The 19,119-nt window shown below is 49.6% G+C and overlaps 1 protein-coding gene across 1 annotated transcript; it reads left to right on the top strand.

The window, feature by feature from the left end:
• Positions 1-972: 972 nt before the first annotated feature.
• LOC144717303 (uncharacterized) lies at positions 973-18,775 on the top strand. Its single transcript, XM_078592772.1, has 7 exons — positions 973-1,048; positions 4,117-4,604; positions 9,515-9,598; positions 11,405-11,488; positions 14,135-14,242; positions 15,679-15,801; positions 17,120-18,775. The coding sequence occupies exons 2-7, from the start codon at positions 4,118-4,120 to the stop codon at positions 17,662-17,664; spliced, it is 1,431 nt and encodes a 476-aa protein (XP_078448898.1). The 5' UTR covers positions 973-1,048; position 4,117; the 3' UTR covers positions 17,665-18,775.
• The last annotated feature ends 344 nt before the right edge of the window (positions 18,776-19,119 follow it).

The raw sequence follows: 19,119 nt of genomic DNA, 5'->3' as shown, positions 1-19,119 counted from the left end.
GTTACGACCTCTTAGATGTATTTCTTGTTTAGACGCTCAGTAAGTACATGGCGGGACTCTCTTTAACAAGAACTCGTAAATAAAAACAAGAATTATTCTGTTAAATTGCATAATTATAATTCTATTAGGGGCCGTACATAAATGACGTCACGCACCTAGGGGGGGGGGGGGGGGTCAGACATTTGTGACGATGTGTGACGATGGGGGGGGGGGGGGGTTGAGAAATGTGACGTCACATCAAAATGCGCAACTTTAAATGAATATAGACAACACGTTCTACTTAATTAAATAGACTTTTTAATAAATGTTTTCTCCTACAACATCAGAGTGCAGCGCCAGATTAAATACGCACTACAATGACAATAGTTTAAAGCGATTTTAAGCATTCCACAAGTAGTGACTAATCCCATATCTGCATTTCCCATAAATATGAGAAATTCCTCTTGATATGCAAATTCCTTTGTCAAGGCGCCCTTCCCCCCTTCCAACCCAGCTTAAATATACACTGCCAAGCCTGGTGGTGTTCATTCAGACGCTGTCTTTCCGACAGCCCTGTTCTTCACCTGAGGACGGCTGCTTGCGTTGTGGCCGAAACGTCGTGAGAATTATTTAATTATGTTATATTTTTATTATTTTATTATTTCCCTTCTCCGTGACTTTACCGAAAGAACCAAGAAGACGATTTGAAGCATGTTTTTTTTTTTGGGGGGGGGGGGGGGGTAGACAGAGCTTTCCTTTAAATATATTTCTTGTTTAGACGCTCCGTAAGTCCATGGCGGGAAGCTTTTTAACAATAACTCGTAAATAAATCCAAAAATTATTAATCGAAATTGCATAATCCCAATTCTATTATATCATCGTCCTAGCGCGGCTCGCTGTCGTTAGTGGAAATGACGCGTTCCCTTTGTTGACTCGGGTCAACATATGAGTGCGCAACTTCACCGCGGACCCTTCCGACGCCCTCCTCCCGCCCCTCCGCCGCGGGAGTCATATGCGCGCGGTCCCTCGCGCGTGCACTCGGCAGAGGCGAGGGCGAGTCGCAGAAGAGGTGAGGTGGTGAGGTGGTGGTGGTGGTGAGGTGGTGGTGGTGAGGTGGTGGTGGTGAGGTGGTGGTGGTGAGGTGGTGGTGGTGAGGTGGTGGTGGTGGTGAGGTGGTGGTGGTGAGGTGGTGGTGGTGAGGTGGTGGTGGTGAGGTGGTGGTGGTGAGGTGGTGGTGGTGAGGTGGTGGTGGTGAGGTGGTGGTGGTGAGGTGGTGGTGGTGGTGAGGTGGTGGTGGTGTGGTGGTGAGGTGGTGGTGGTGGTGAGGTGGTGGTGGTGGTGAGGTGGTGGTGGTGGTGAGGTGGTGGTGGTGGTGAGGTGGTGGTGGTGAGGTGGTGAGGTGGTGGTGGTGAGGTGTACAAGACACTGTTCAACCACATTGACAATGCAGGTCACAACAACACACGCACCCATCGACTCACTCGCCTACTCACCCATCCACACACTCACCTACTCACCCATCCACACACTCGCCTACTCACCCATCCACACACTCACCTACTCACCCATCCACACACTCGCCTACTCACCCATCCACACACTCACCTACTCATCCATCCACACACTCACCTGCTCACCCATCCACACACTCACCTACTCACCCATCCACACACTCACCTACTCGCCCACAGACTCACCCACCCACTAACCCCATCTAAAACGCCTATCTACTCACCCACCCACCCACGCACTCACCCACCCACGCACTCACCCACCCACCCACGCACTCACCCACCCACGCACTCACCCACCCACCCACGCACTCACCCACCCACGCACTCACCCACGCACTCACCCACCCACGCACTCACCCACTCACTCACTCACCCACTCACTCACCCACCCACTTACCCACCCACTTACCCACCCACTCGCCCACCCACTCACTCAATCGCTCACCCACTCACTCACCCACCCACTCACCCACTCACTCATCCACTCACCCACTCAACCACCCACCCACGCACCCACCCACTCACCCACGCACTCACCCACCCACGCACTCACCCACCCACGCACTCACCCACCCACGCACTCACCCACCCACCCTCGCACCCACCCACGCACTCACCCACCCACGCACCCACTTACCCACCTACTCACTCACCCACCCACTCACCCACCCACTCACTCACCCACCCACTTACCCACCCATTTACCCACCCACTCGCCCACCCACTCACTCAATCGCTCACCCACTCACCCACCCACCCACTCACCCACCCACCCACTCACCCACCCACTCACCCACCCACTTACCCACCCACTCACCCACCCACTCACCCACCCACTCACCCACCTACCCACTCACCCACCCACTCACCCACTCACCCATTCACTCACCCACTCACCCACTCAACCACCCACACAACCACTCACCCACTGGATAGGTGGTGACGGTCGGAAATACAACGAGCTCTATGGTGTAGAGTTTTGATGAGGGAATTCTTCTGGGATGGATGGTGGTGGGAGTCAGGTTTGAGGTAGGCATCCGTATGGGTGGCTTTTCTGTAGAAAGATTGTCCCATTGAGCCATCAGGTCTCTTTTCAATTAAAACATCCAAGAATAGTGACTTTCCATCCTTTTCCACCTCCATGGTGAATTTGATGGCTGAGTGTATGGAATTGATGTGGTTGAAGAATTGGTCCAGAGCTGGTAGGCCATGTGGCCAGATGACGAACTTGTCATCCACGTATCTCTTCCACAAGGACGGACGTAGGGTGGATGCCTGGATGGCATCTGTCTCAAATTTCTCCATGAAAACATTGGCTACAACTGGAGATAAGGGAGAACCCATTTGGGGTACCTTCAACTTGTTTGTAGAATGTTCCATTCCAGGTGAAGTAAGTGTTGGTGAGGCAGTGTCTAATCAGGGCCGGTACATCAGCATTCATTCCTTGTTGGACCAAATCTTCAATGATTTGCAATGGTGTCAGGCAAAGGAACTTTGATAAACAAAGATAGCACATCGAAACTGACAAGCAAATCACCTGGAGATAGTGAGATGTCCTTAATTGAAGATACCAACCCAGCTTAAATATACGCTGCCAAGCCTGGTGGTGTTTAATTCAGACGCTGTCTTTCCGACAGACCTGTTCTTCACCTGAGGACGGCTGCTTGCGTTGTGGCCGAAACGTCGTGAGAATTGTATTTTATTATGTTTTATTTTTATTATTTTATTATTTCCCTTCTACGTGACTTTACCGAAAGAACCAAGAAGAAGTGAGCTGAGTTAAGTACAGCTGAGGCGGTCTTAGCAGTGAATGGTTGCAAGGTCTCAGGCATAAATCGGGCCACTTTGTAGGTGGGTGAGCTAATAGTGGAGACGATAGGACTGAGTGGTCGATCAAAACGTCGTGATGTTGTTATTATTTTTATTATTTATTATTTGTTCTATCTACGTGGCTTTACTGAAAGACCCAAAGAATATGAATTGCTGCAGTCACAAAAGCTTTAAGTAAAAAATAGACAACAACAAAAAATCCCCGTATTGAAACGGCTGTACGCCGTATGGACCTGAAAGCTCTATTTCTCTGTATAAGAATACGGGGTAAAGCGTATCGGTTTGACAGCGATGTTACAGGGCTATACCTAATAAATGAAATAAATAGAATGAAACTACTTAACGGGGCCTGAAAAAGGGGATCGGTGGTCAGAGGCAGGGAATTTGAAGGGAATTGTTTGGGAGAAATACAAAATGGGAAACGGAGGATGATTGACGGGGGAGGGATGGGTTGGGAATCCGTTAGGTAAACTGGGAAGGTGATTGGTCAGAGGGAAGGCGGGAGGTCAACGAACCATCGGGAAAGGGGCTCAAGGGGGGGGGGGGGAGCGAGGGAGTTCGGGACGCTTGGAGTGACGGGAATCCTTGAAGGCGCGTGCTTGTGTCTCGTGCCGCGGGAAATAAAGACTCGTATCAGTTGAAGAATGCCGTGTGGGCTGTTACTACACACGTAACAAACTACAATTTGCGTCTCAAGAGATTTCCAGGAATACTCATAATAATTCTTGAACGTCAAATCAGTGTCCATTTTCCCCTAAATTTCGCGGTCCGTTTCTACGCCGCCCCCCGCCAGCATGGCGTGCGCGGTGGCCGCCCCGGTGCTGCCGGAGCCGATGGACGACTTCCCGGCGTGGCTGGAGGCGCAAGGCGTGAACCAGGAGGTGGCCCGGGCCATGGACTCGGAGCTGGGCATCCGGGACTACGGGGTCCTGCGCGCCTGCGTCGGGGACGGCCTCGTGCGTGCCGAGCTGCTGGCCGCGGCGCGCGACCGCCTGCCCTTCGGCTTCTACGCCGTGCTGCGGCAGGTGGTGAAGGCCCTGCAGGGCGACGGGCACCACCACGACGATGCGGCCGCCTCCTCCCCGGGCGACGTGACGCTGGGAGGGCTGGTGGACGTGCTGCTCGCTCTATTCAGCGGCCTGAGCCGGGAGCTGCTGCTGTCTGCGCAGAGGCTGGGAGACGCGGACGATCGGAAATACACGGCGGCTTCTCCCTCGTCCGCGGGTGCGCCCGGCGCGGAAAACTTGATGGCGACAGAGACGAGTCATCTTATGGAAAACGGTAATCGGCGCTTTGCTCGCTTTTTAAATATAGACTAAACTACGAACTGAACTATTTATATTTTACCAGGTAAGGGCCATTGAGCTCTAATTCAGAAGTGACCTGACCACGAATGATAACTCAACGAAGTGGCTTTTCACGTGGAAATGTTACAGCAGCCAGCAACTCTAAACGCGCGATGTTGATTCTAAATGCGGAGGGCAAAAACCGAAGAACCCGCGGAAAACACGCAAACTCTAAAAATGCAGCAGGCATCATCAGGGTCGGGATGGAACCCGTGACCTCCTGTATACCAGGTGAGGGATTTAACATCTCCCAGCCACCGTGATGATGAGAGAGACACACAGACTCGAAAAATGCAGCAGGCAACATCAGGGTCGGGATGGAACCCGTGACCTCCTGTATACCAGTTGAGTGATTTAACATCTCTCAGCCACCGTGATGATGAGAGAGACACGCAGACTCCAAATATACAGCAGGCGTCAGGGTCGGTATCGAACCCACGACCTTTTGTATACCAGGCGAGGTAGTGAACATCTCCTAGCCACCGTGATGATGATGAGAGAGAGACACGCAAACTCCAAATATACAGCAGCAGGCGTCAGGGTCGGTATCGAACCCACGACCTTCTGTACACCAGGCGAGGTAGTAAACATCTCCTAGCCACCGTGATGATAATGAGAGAGAGACACGCAAACTACAAATATACAGCAGCAGGCGTCAGGGTCGGTATCGAACCCACGACCTCCTGTACACCAGGCGAGGTAGTTAACATCTCCAAGCCACTGTGATGATGATGAGAGAGACACGCAAACTCCAAATATACAGCAGGCGTCAGGGTCGGTATTGAACCCACGACCTCCTGTATACCAGGTGAGGGATTTAACATCTCCCAGCCACTGTGATGATGAGAGAGACACGCAAATTCCAAATATACAGCAGCAGGCGTCAGGGTCGGAATCGGACCCACGACCTCCTGTACACCAGGCGAGGTAGCGAACATCTCGCCACCGCAGTGCGCCAAATAGAGAGGTCGGTGGGTGCCAGGGATGTGGGAGAGATCCGCTGACGCTTAAATAAGTTTGGATTTATTTCGCCGTCTTTCCAGCCGACGGCCGAGTGTCGTCATCTTTGGTGCGCAGACGGGGTCAATGGTGACCCAGCGGGAAATAGCGTATTTACAAATAAAAGAAGCCTCGAAAATTCAGACGAGCGAGATGTCCAATGGTAGCGGTGCGGGCTAACGCTGCGGACGAGATGGACCAATGGACTGGATCGTGGTGGCAAACAGAGTGAGGTAGAAGTCGGAAGTGAGATTACCCCGGTGGGGTTGACGGAGGAGAATTGGGCCTTCGATGTGTTCCACTGTAAATGTTGAAGAGGTTGACGGGCTAGAGGACGCTTTCCAATCTCTCTGCATCTCTTCGCCTAGACCAGGGGTCGGCAACCTACGGCTCCGGAGCCGCATGCGGCTCTTTACGGGCTGCTTCTTGACGATATGTACGTATGTACAGTATGTACATAGATGCATTGCGGCTCTTGAAATACTGAATTTTGTACCGAATTGGAAAGAAATGGCTCTTCTTGTTATTTTGGTTGCCGACCCCTGGCCTAGACAGCCTGACACCCCGCCTCCCAACCCCCCCCGCCAACCCCTCTTATGTCATGGGACTTCCTTTGCCAGTACCAAAATATACTAATAGGGGTTTTTCCCCTTTTTTCTGGCAACAAAACTGACACCTTTTCCAAGGAACCATGCTTACATTAACCACAATACTTGCAGTCAAAGGCAAACAAAAAACAATACTCTGATAATTTGTGCATTGTCTTTGAAACTGATTGGTCCACACCAGAGACAGCTTTCTTTAGAGCCTGGTCTCATATGGTGTTCGACCAGATGACGCCAAAAGGCGCACAGTTCAAAGATAACGCACTACCAGAGTAATGAGAGCTCGGGGTGAGCAGCTACATCATGGAACTTGCTTTGCCAGTACCAAAATATACTGATAGGGTTTTTCCCCGAGCTCTCATTACTCTGATAGTGCATTGTCTTTGAACTGTACGCCTTTTGGCGTCATCTGGTCGAACACCATATGAGACTAGGCTCTAAAGAAAGCTGTCTCTGGTGTGGACCAATCAGTTTCAAAGACAATGCACAAATTATCAGAGTATTGTTTTGTGTTTGCATTTGACTGCAAGTATCGTGGTTAATGTAAGCGTGATTCCTTGCAAAAGGTATCAGTTTTGTTGCCAGCAAAAAGGGAATAAACCCCTATTAGTAACCCCTCTTATGCTTGACATTTCCCCACCGGTTTCGCCCACTTTGCGCAAGAAGTGCTCACAAGTGACGTCATCGCATCTACCCCCCTCTATTTATGGAACGAATCGGGAGGATTTCACCACGAATCTCACCGTCCGCCTGATGAAGCTGGTTGTAATTACTGGCGAAACGTCGTACTCAGATTGTGAATGTTGTGGCTTTGCTCTCCAACACCCAACCGGTGTTGCTGTGCTAGTATACTACACTATACACTACACTATACACTACACTACTATACACTACACTATACACTACACTATACACTACACTATACATTACACTACGATACACTACACTATACACTACACTATACATTACACTATACACTATACACAATACACTACACTACTACACACTACACTACTACACACTACACTATACACTACACACTACACTATACACTACACTATACACTACACTACTATACACAATACACTACACTACTACACTATACACTACACACTATTCTACTATACACAATACACTACACTACTACACACTACACTACACACTACACTATACACTACACTACACACTACACTATACACTACACTATACACTATGCTACTATACACAATACACTACACTACTATACACTACACTATACACTACACTACACCGGCGTGCTGTACTAGTGACGAATTGGGCACGTTCTGTTTACGTGACAAACCTTACTAATTGGCTGTGTTGGGTGGTGGCGGGTTTAATGAAACATATATTTACGAGATTTAACACCCAAAAAACCTTTATGATGGATGATATTGGTCGTAAGAGCCCTGTTACGTGTTAAACTCGCCCAACGTCATCATCTCAGTTGAACACATAGTAGGCTTTCGCGACCAATATCCTCCCCCATGTGTGCAGATACTACTGAATCTATAGTGTGTAGGAAGATACTACTGACTATTGTATGTAGGGTGTATAGGTATATATTCCTACACACCCTACATACAAGAGCCGGTATAGTATCTACATATATACTTACACACATCATACATACAATCCTGTTGGGTCAACTTTTTATCCCCACATCTGGGGGAGGGGAGTCCACTTGCTATAACTTTTTTGATTCAGGCCTCCTGGAAGGCTCCTATCATTTAACTTGTATCTAAGAACTTGCATCTTGGAATCCCTGCCTCACTTGATGCAGCAAATCTGGCTGTGACGGTCCCACCTGATGACGGAGACTTGTGTTGCCTCCGAAACGTCGTGATTTTTTATTATTTTATTTTTATTAATTTTAATTTCATTCTTTACCAACGTGACTTTACCGAAAAAACTAAGAGTATGAATCATTGCAGTCACGAAAGCTTCAAATCTAGTATCCTATCATTTCGTTGACGGACAAACGGAACGCCGGGCTTTCATGACAGATAACGCGGATTTCGAATCGGGCGTAACGCGATCGAGCGGTAGGAACTAACTCTAGATATGAAGCTTTCGTGACTGCAAGGATTCATATTCTTAGGTTTTTTTCGGTAAAGTCACGTAGGTAAAAAATAAAAATTAATAAAAGTAAAATAAAATAAAAATCACGACGTTTCGGAGGCAACACAAGCTTCCGTCTTCAGGTGGAACCGTCACAGCACGATAGCTGTATCAAGTGAGAGAAATTCCAAGAAAACAGTCCTTGTATATATAAAGCGATGGGTATTACCTTGTTATCTCGGCATCTCTTGAGGAAGGCCAGCGTCTCGAGAAGCTGTGACTTCTTGTCTCGTTGTCTGTTAAAAACTCTAACAGATAGGTGGAATTCCTCCCCGTAGATGCTATTTATTTTTAAATCCTTTATATTAAGTTCGCTTGCATGCTTGCTTGCGCGCTTACGACCGTGCAAATCTTTCGGTCGTTTTTAACCCACTTCCCGTGATCCAATCGAGCTGACATTTTGCACACAGACTCGTTGTGCGTGACAATTTATTTTCGTGAAAAGTTTTTTAACAAAATTTTCCACTTTTTAGGAAAAAAAAAAATTCATATTTAATTTTAAATACCAATGTGATAAAAATGAAACTCATACTCAAGAAAAACAGAAATGAATAATAAAATAAAACCGATGCCACGCATATAAAGGATTTATCGTGAAAAACTTTGTTTTTACGGGTTAATTTTTATTTTACTTTTATTCATTTGAATTTTTTTTACCTACGTGACTTTACCGAAAAAAATCTGAGAATAAGAGGGAACTAACGTCGCGCGGGTAGGAACAGGCGGTCGTGCGGCCGCCACGGCGGTAGCGTCGCACGCGGCATTGGCATGTTGGCGGATGCTTCTAGACCAGTGGTTCTTAACCTTTTTGGAGGTACCGAACCCCACCAGTTTCACATGCGCATTCACCGAACCCTTATTAATTGGAAAAATAAAATATGATTTTTTCAAATTCAAAACATAGGTATATGTTTTACTGGTGCACAATCATACAAGTCGGGTGTGTGTCTTAACCTCCGCCAAACCCCTGAGACTGACTCACCGAACCCCTGGGGTTCGATCGAACCCAGGTTAAGAACCACTGTTCTAGACGCTACCCGCGTGCCTCAAGTGGCCGACGCCAGCGGTGTGTGTGTGTGTGCGTCCCCCTCTCTCGTTTCAGATGAGCCGGCGTTGACCGAGACTCTGGACGTTGACTCGGACTCCAGCCTCGCCGTGCATCGGATCAAAGCGGAGTCTCCCCGCGGTAGTGCGCGCTCTGGGCAGTCCTGGGGGGGGGGGGGGGGCGGGAGGGGGGCGGGGGGGGGCCAGGGGGGTAGGGGGGGGCGGCCGCTTGCCCGCAGTCCCCAGTGCCCCCCGTGTTATTCCCAGAGAGCTCCGGTTCAAATGTAGATGCCACTGGATGTTCACGTTCTACAGATGTAGATGCCACTGGTTTTTCACGTTCTGTAGATGTAGATGCCACTGGTTCTTCATGTTCTGCAGATGTAGATGCCACTGGTTCTTTACGTTCTGTAGATGTAGACGACACTGGTTCTTAATATTTTGTATATGTAGATGCCACTGGTTCTTCACGTTCTGCAGATGTAGATGCCACTGGGTGTTCACGTTCTGCAGATGTAGATGCCACTGATTCTTCACATTCTGCAGATGTAGAAGCCACTGGTTCTTCACGTCCTGCAGATGTAGATGCCACTGGTTCTTCACGTTCTGCAGACGTAGATGCCATGGTTCTTCACGTTCTGCAGATGTAGATTCCACTGGTTCTTCACGTTCTGCAGATGTAGATGCCACTGGTTCTTTACGTTCTGCAGATGTAGATGCCACTGGTTCTTCACTTTCTGCAGATGTAGATGCCACTGGTTCTTCACGTTCTGCAGATGTAGATGCCACTGGTTCTTCACGTTCTGCAGATGTAGATGCCACTGGTTCTTCACGTTATGCAGATGTAGGTCACACTGGTTCTTCACGCTCTGCAGATGTAGATGACACTGGTTCTTCATGTTCTGCAGATGTAGATGCCACTGGTTCTTCACGTTCTGCAGATGTAGGTGCCACTGGTTCTTCATGTTCTGCAGATATAGATGCCACTGGTTCTTCACGTTCTGCAGATGTAGATGCCACTGGTTCTTCACGTTCTGCAGATGTAGATGCCACTGGTTTTTCACGTTCTGCAGAAGTAGATGCCACTGGTTCTTCACGTTCTGCAGAAGTAGATGCCACTGGTTCTTCACGTTCTGCAGAAGTAGATGCCACTGGTTCTTCACGTTCTGCAGAAGTAGATGCCACTGGTTCTTTACGTTCTGCAGATGTAGATTCCACTGGTTCTTCACGTTCTGCAGATGTAGATGCCACGGTTCTTCACGTTCTGCAGAAGTAGATTCCACTGGTTCTTCACGTTCTGCAGATGTAGATGCCACGGTTCTTCACGTTCTGCAAATGTAGATGCCACTGGTTCTTCACGTTCTGCAGATGTAGGTGACACTGGTTCTTCACGCTCTGCAGATGTAGATGACACTGGTTCTTCACGTTCTGCAGATGTAGATGCCACTGGTTCTTCACGTTCTGCAGATATAGATGCCACTGGTTCTTCACGTTCTGCAGATGTAGGTGCCACTGGTTCTTCATGTTCTGCAGATATAGATGCCACTGGTTCTTCACGTTCTGCAGATGTAGATGCCACTGGTTCTTCACGTTCTGGAGATGTAGATGCCACTGGTTTTTCACGTTCTGCAGAAATAGATGCCACTGGTTCTTCACGTTCTGCAGAAGTAGATGCCACAGGTTCTTCACGTTCTGCAGAAGTAGATGCCACTGGTTATGCACGTTCTGCAGATGTAGATGACATCACTGCCATCTGTTGTGCAACGGTTGAACTCACGAACCGCAACTGGACATACGGACCTGGTCTGTTCCCGCCTCTGAAAGTTCGCAGGTCAAATGCTCGCAAGTCGAGAAGTCCCCGTATTTGGTTACCTGCAGGAGCAACCCGTTCGGGTGCAACTCACGGATGATGACTGATGCCACAGCCGTGTGTCTTGCCTGTCCCCAGACGATCCGACCGTGACTCAGACCCTGGACATGGACTCCAGCCCCAGCCACGGCCTGCGTTTCGTTAAAGTGGAGCAGCCCGATGGTAACGCTCGCTCGCCCGGTGACGTCGCAGGCCGGTAGCTCGCGGTTGTTGCACGTCGCCATCGATCCGGTTGAGCCCTCAGCAGGCCCAGGTGGAGCTGGAATTTCCGACAGGGTAGCAGTTGACGTGCGTGGCTGGCTCGCCTACTCCCGTGTCCGTTATTGCGTGCGAAAGACGTTCCAACACGCGGGCATATGTACAGGGAAATAATAAAATAATAAAAATAAAACATCATAAAATACAATACTCACGACGTTTCGGCCACAACGCAAGCAGCCGTCCTCAGGTGAAGAACAGGTCTGTCGAGAAGACAGAGTCTGAATGAAACACCACCAGGCTTGGCAGCGCATATTTAAGCTGGGTTGGAGGGGGAAGAGCGCCTTGACAAAATAATTTGCATATCAAGAGGAATTTAGCATATTTATGGGAAATGCAGATATGGGATTAGTCACTACTTGTGGAATGCGTAGGAGGTGGGCGGGGGGTTTCAAAGTCATATTATGCCCGTGCATTATGCAGGATTAGCAGCATCAAAGGGAGGGAGTAGGGTTATCACTGAGCATGCGCATCGATCGTTAGCGTTCGTTCTAAATCGAAAGGGTTACAATAGAAATCGTCAATTGTCCTTCATTTTGAGTGATTTCTCTGATCATTTATGCTTGTGAGTTTTCATTTAATAAACCGTGCGATTGCAGATAAACTGAAAACGTAACCTGTATCTATCTATATTAGTGGTTTTTGTCAGAGAGATCCGTGAAAAGTAGATACATTTGGATTATCCGCGATGTAGAATTATCCGCGGCCTCCCTCCCGGTTATTTCTGTGGACAATCGAGAGTCTACTTTGATTGCTATTTTTTTTATTTTGCAAAGTTTAATTGCCACCGAACCTATGTAGCTCTTATTCTTAGGTTCTTTCGGTAAAGTCACGTAGAATGGAAATAAAAAAAATAATAAAAATAAAACATAATAAAATAATTCTCACGACGTTTCGGCCACAACGCAAGCAGCCGTCCTCAGGTGAAGAACAGGTCTGTCGAGAAGACAGAGTCTGAATGACACGCCCTAGGCTTGGAGCGTCTACGTGACTTCACCGACAGAACCAAGAAGATGAATCCCTGCAGTCACGAAAGCTTTACATCGAAATATATGTAGCTCTTTTTTCAGCAGCAACCTGGCTATCACAAATGATGATAGCTCAATAGAGTGGGCTTTTATCGTCCTCACGTGGAAATATATGGCAGCTCCCGAATACTGGAAGCGTGCGATGTTGATTCTAAACGCGGAGGAGGAGGAAAAACCCCGGGAGGACCCAGAGAAAGATCCACGCGACCACGCGGAAGAGAGATACGCTAACTCCACATATACAGCAGCAGGCGTCAGGGGTCGGAATCGAACCCACGACCTCCTGCATACCGGGCGATGGAGTGAACATCTCCTAGCCACCACGGCGCCCCTCGTGACTTTCAGCCGGTTCACTTGAGCCGTGACTTCAGAATCAGAATTTTTTAAATTTATACTGGAGGAGGAATCCGATGCGTTATCCAGCTCTTCATCACAGATGCCCAGCAGGGGCACGTGGGCACGTTACAACAACAACAACAGTACAAACAGACGATAGGAGTATAGGAAAGGTAAACAAATTTCTTTAGAAAAAACAAACACATGCATAGAAATAAAACTAAACATTTGTAATAAAGGTCGTTGAAGCGACTTCTCGAATCCGGTCTTTATTCATCGTTCATTACAGCTCTTCCTTCACGCTCCTGACAGACAGCGTGAGAGGGATAGAAAGAGAGAGACACGCGCAAGCCACGTGGCAGCCTGGACCCCGCTCCAGCGTGGCCTCACCCCTCCGTTCGTTCCAGTTCTGACCACGTGTCGTTCGTCTCCACCCCTATTTAATACCCGGGTCACGTGGTACGTTTCCACCAATCCTGGCTAGCCTCCATGGAATATTCCAGGCTTCCTCGTCAGCTCCCGGGACCACGCCCCTGACTCGTCTCCCCATTGGCTGTGGCTAAAGCCAGCAGAACCAATCCTCTACAAACAGCTGTCACCTTTCCATTACGTCAGGGCCACGCCCCTAGGCTTCCCCCCATTGGCTATGGACCAGGACCGGCAGAGCCAATCATCGTGACGAGTTGTAATCCGTCAATGACCCGGATATAACCTCACATTACACATTTTTAAATCCTTTATATTAAGTTCGCTTGCTTGCTTGCTTACGACCGTGCAATCTTTCGGTCGTTTTTTAACCCACTTCCCGTGATCCAATGGAGCTAACATTTCCACACAGACTCGTTGTGCGTGACAATTAATGTTCGTGAAAATTTTTTCCAAAATTTTACACTTTTTAGGACAAAAATATTATATTTAATTACCAATTGCTTAATGGTGCAATGCAATCATCTGACCCATAGGTGGCAGCCATCTCAAGCCAGAGGACGAGAGGACTCTAGCCGCCACGCATATAAAGGATTTATAGTGAAAAACTTTGTTTATACGGGTTATACTTATTGGGTTTTTAATCTTACCAGGAATACTCGGCCTGAATCTCAGCCGCCCGTCTTGTGCCTTGCTGCAAGAACCAATCATATTTCCTCCCCGCCACCCCCCCCCCTCCATCTTCTCCCCCGGCCATCAGGTGGCTTCTTCACTGCTGCAGGGCCTACCCACTCGGGCTTCCAGAACGAGGTCGAAACCGTGATGGAATACAGGCCTTGCTCCTCGTCGCATTCGGGGGACACGCACGGTGAAGTATGGGGACACGTGTGGGGTCACCCCTCACCACGTCGCTAAGGCCTCTCTCTCTCTCCCTCTCTGAGGCTTTCCTGAATGAATAAGCACCAATTATATACGATTGGAAAAATAGTTGTCTCCGGAATATGAAACCAAGAATGTTGTGGACTGTCCCCTATTTTCCATCCTGTCTCGGTCATGGTTGTGAAGCTTGTTATAATTTCCACAATAAAGGGTTGGTTTCCGCAATAAAGAACTCCATAGCTCATCGGATTCCTCCTTTGGCTACGTCATAGCCGTCAACCCCTTATCAGTGCCCTACCACCTTATTACAGACCAATTCAGACCTTATTGGTCACCCCGTGCACCTTATAAATCTCAACGTTTATCCTACAAAGTCCAATCGCAAGGGAGAAACACAACTAGACAATTATATTCTTTGGGTATTTCGGTAAAGCCACGTAGATATAAAAAATATAATGAAAATAATAACAATATCACGACGTTTCGATCGCAACGCAAGCAATCGTCATCGGGTGAGAAATATAGCGGGAGAGCTCCTGAGAATATATGGTGGGAGCGCTGCTAAGGCAAGGAGTTAACACATTCCTGCTGCGGAGGGAGCTGGTAGGAACGTTGGGTTGCTCGGTCAATGGCCAGGGTCAACGGCGGCGTGGTGTATTCCGCAAATACGGCCGACTGTGAGGGCGGGCACAAGCCGGCGTGAGTAGGTTAAACGTTGAGTTTTATAAGGGCACCACGGGATGACCAGCCCCTCCCCACCCAGCCCCACCCCTCCCACCCAGCCCCTCCCCACCCTCCCCACCCAGCCCCTCCCCACCCTCCCCACCCAGCCCCTCCCCTCCCCACCCAGCCCCACCCTCCCCACCCAGCCCCTCCCCTCCCCACTCAGCCCCACCCTCCCCACGCAGCCCCTCCCCACCCAGCCCCTCCCTCCCCACCCAGCCCCTCCCTGCACGACGGACGGACACAATAATCTCCTGTGGGCTGGTGTAACCAGAGGTTCCTACCAGTATAAAGGTTTGGGATGGGTGTAGCCCAAGGGTCAGTGGGCGGGGCTTGTGATGAAATTTGCACGTAAATATTAGATCGGGTAAATCTTGACAAACGAAGCTGTGGGGGGGGGGCATTGTATTGTGAGAGATTAGCAATGAGGGGGTGCCGTGTACGCACGTTGAAATTCTTTCGCACCGTACGTATCCAACCGTGCTAATCGGAGGTACAACAAACCATACCCTGGCTCGCCAGGAGAAAGCGGTACACGGTACGGCAAGTGTACGGCGCACGCACCGCTGTCTGCGATCCGCAAACCCTGCCAACCAACGCGGTGGGATTATCAAGGGTATCGTCGCATCACTGAGCGTTCCTGGGAGAGACGCGGGGAAGGTTTCCCCAAACCATTCTGCTTGTGCGCCGATGCTGATGCAGGGGGCGGTGTGGCGGCGATCGTGTGGCCTCGTGCACGTGAGATGGATCATACCCCGGCCGAGGAATCTGCGGTCTCCGGGTGGAGCCAGACGGACCGCGCTCAGAGGCCCGCGACCCACGAAGGTGCGGCGCTTGTTGGCAGTCCGCTGGGGCGTCGTCACGCTGGCGTCTGTAAACGCTCCCCATTGAAAAATCTATCGAATACATCTTCTTGGTTCTTTCGGTAAAGTCACGTAGAAGGGAGGTAATAAAATAAAAAAATAAAACGTAATAAAATAATTCTCACGACGTTTCGGCCACAACGCAAGCGAGAGGTGAGGACGGCTGCTTGCGTTGTGGCCGAAACGTCGTGAGAATTGTTTTATTATGTTTTATTTTTATTAAATCCTTTATATTAAGTTCGCTTGCTTGCTTAGGACCGTGCAAATCTTTCGGTCGTTTTTTAACCCACTTCCCGTGATCCAATCGAGCTGACATTTTCCACACAGACTCGTTGTGCGTGACAATTAATGTTCGTGAAAAAAAATATTATATTTAATTACCAATTGCTTAATGGTGGCAGGCAATCATCTGACCCATAGGTGGCAGCCATCTCAAGCCAGATGACGACAGGACTCTAGCCGCCACACATATAAAGGATTTATAGTGAAAAACTTAGTTTTTACGGGTTATACTTATTATTTTATGACTTCCCTTCTACGTGACGACTTTACCGAAAGAACCAAGAAGATGAATCCCTGCAGTCACGAAAGCTTTACATCGAAATCTATCGAATCAATGCATCGCATTGTTCTCCGGCCGTTTGTCAAGCCACCGCTTCACGAAAGGCTTCGGCCACGGTCGTGTCGGTCGGTCATTGCCGTCCGTTGGACCATACTACACCGTCGCCGGTCACTGACCCCCACTACTCCCCCGCTACCTCCCCCCCCACCCCCGAACTATTCGTAGCTGGGAACGGGCTCAAGGTCAGTGTGGCTGCGAGCCAGCTTGCTTAAGCCGCCTCAGTTTGAGCCAGGCGTCACAGTTCCTATGATCACTGTCTCATTGCTTTCATGGCTTTATTTTGGTGATTTCGAAAAGTGTATTGGTTTAGCCATGTTTGTTTGTTGGAGTACAGAGTTAGACTGATGGCCTTAATCGAAGTTGTCTTGTGGTTGTTGTTGTTGGTTGTTTGACTTGCATCCCACTGGGATTTTTGCACAGGGTTGGTGTCCGGTGATTTTTCTGCAATATTTTGCTGTCTTTTCTTGGATTTTCTGTTTGCACTCGGTCACATATTCACTTTAAGATGTTTTTTGTTCATGTTTTTTTGTTTGTTGCGGTTGCACCCGATTCAAGAGCCGAATGGCTCACAGGGCTACACCTAATAAATGAACTTGAAGGCCCCGATGCCGAATCTTAACTTGCTGCAAGAGATAACCGCCGTTCCTCCCCTCGTCAGGTGACGGCTTCGTCGCAAGACCCTCCCACCCGGACTTCCAGAACGAGGCCGCCGCAGCCACGGAACGCCGGCCGCACGCGTCGACGCAGTCGTCGGGAGAAACGTCGCACGTTCAAGCGTGGCGACGCGCGGCTCACGTGACCCCACGGTTGTCCACTACGCGTCCGGCCGTGCCGCCACGGCTTGGCGGCGGCGGCGACGGCGACGGCTCGCCGGCGAGGGAAAAGGACAAGCCGTACTCCTGCAAGGTTTGCACGCGGGCCTTCTCGCAAAAAGTGAACCTGCAGGTCCACATGCGGGTGCACACGGGCGAGAAGCCATACCGCTGCGACCTGTGCGACGTCAGGTTCATGATGAAGCCGAACCTCATCGTGCACCAGCGGCGGGTGCACACGGGCGAGAAGCCGTACCACTGCGAGGAGTGCGGCCTCGACTTCTTCCAGCACTGCACCCTGATTCGCCACCTGCGTACGCACGCCCACGCGGAACCGCCAAGCGGCAACAACGGGGGGGCCGTCGGTGCCGCGCTCTCCGACGATGCGTGACCTCCCGTGAACGGCTCGTCAAACTGTTGATTTGTTTAAACCGAGCTGCGTGGCTCTTTTGAAAAAGCGACCAGGCCACAAGTGGTGCCTCGACGAAGGGGGTGGGGGGGGGGGTATCGTCATGTGGAAATTTATAGCAGCCAAATACTCTGAAACATGTAGAGATGCATAGAGACCCATAGACTAAAATCAACTAAAATAACAAAATAAACATAATAAAATAATTCTCACGACGTTTCGGCCACAACGCAAGCAGCCGTCCTCAGGTGAAGACCAGGTCTGACAGACCTGGTCTCCCCGACAGACCTGGTCTTCACCTGAGGACGGCTGCTTGCGTTGTGGCCGAAACGTCGTGAGAATTATTTTATTACGTTTTATTTTGTTATATTATTATTTCCATTCTACGTGACTTTACCCAAAGAACCAAGAAGATGAATCCCTGCAGTCACGAAAGCTTTAAATCGAAATTTAAATTCAACTATTTTCATTTTACAAAGTAAGGCCCCACTGTGCTATGTCGCTGTTTTTCAGAAGCGACCTCGGCCATCACAAATGATAGCTCAACGAAGTGGGCTTATCAACATCGTGTGGACATTTATAGCAGCCAACGACAATAAACGCATGTTGATTCCGGAGGGAAAAACCTGAGGACCTGGAAACAAAAATCCACGCGACCATGGCGAGAGAGAGAGAGAGAGACATGCAAACTCCAAATATACAGCAAGCGTCAGGGTCAGGATCAAACCCACGACCTACTGCGTACCAGGCGAGGTAGTTAACATCTCATAGCCACCGTGATGACGATGATGAGAGAGAGAGACACGCAAACTCCAAATATACAGCAGGCGTCAGGGTCAGGATCGAACCCACGCCCTCCTGTATACCAGGCGAGGGAGTTAACATCTCGCCACCATGGCGCTCCCACAGTGCTCATCTCCACAGATGGGTGGAATGTTTTTTTAGCCAAGGGAGAGGGAGAGAGAGAGAAGATTGTCTTTTTGTGGTCTGGATTTCATTTTTGGTAAGATTGTTGTGTGTGTGTAGTGTATGCCGACAGAGGCCTACACACTGTTTAGGAGGCATCGTGTTTAATAAAACATCGCGTTCTGTTGTTACGTGTGGCTTACTTGATCTAGGCTGCTCGCTGTGTGTGTGTGCGTGTTAGCTAGCGAACGGATCTGTAGCACTTCGCTAACTGACCACGCTTCCCAGCCAAACTACACGCCCCCGGTACCGCCCCCTTTCTGGAACCTTCCATAGAGCTCTGGAAGAACCCCCCCCCAACCCTTCACCTGGGGTCAGGGTTGGGGAGAACCCGGCCCCTCAACGGTCCGGCTCTCCCTGTCAGAGGTCGCAACCGGGTACCCGATACCCGTACCCTACCCGATACCCGGCTACCCGTACCCAGCCGGGTACGGGTACCCGTTTGCGACCCTGGTGCGGCCGGGTACGGGT

Source organism: Lampetra planeri, chromosome 3 (assembly GCF_965212315.1).
Source record: "Lampetra planeri chromosome 3, kcLamPlan1.2.h2, whole genome shotgun sequence".
Lineage (NCBI taxonomy): Eukaryota > Metazoa > Chordata > Hyperoartia > Petromyzontiformes > Petromyzontidae > Lampetra > Lampetra planeri.
Note: the sequence above shows the minus strand (reverse complement) of the source record. Positions and strands in the feature narration are given on the sequence as shown.

Excerpts from the sequence above, each read along its gene's own strand:
- LOC144717303 (XM_078592772.1), top strand. The coding sequence starts at position 4,118 with ATGGCGTGCGCGGTGGCCGCCCCGGTGCTGCCGGAGCCGATGGACGAC. Across the intron at positions 9,599-11,404 it reads CAAAGCGGAGTCTCCCCGCG|ACGATCCGACCGTGACTCAG; the intron begins GTAGTGCGCGCT and ends GCCTGTCCCCAG. Across the intron at positions 15,802-17,119 it reads GAGGCCCGCGACCCACGAAG|GTGACGGCTTCGTCGCAAGA; the intron begins GTGCGGCGCTTG and ends TCCCCTCGTCAG.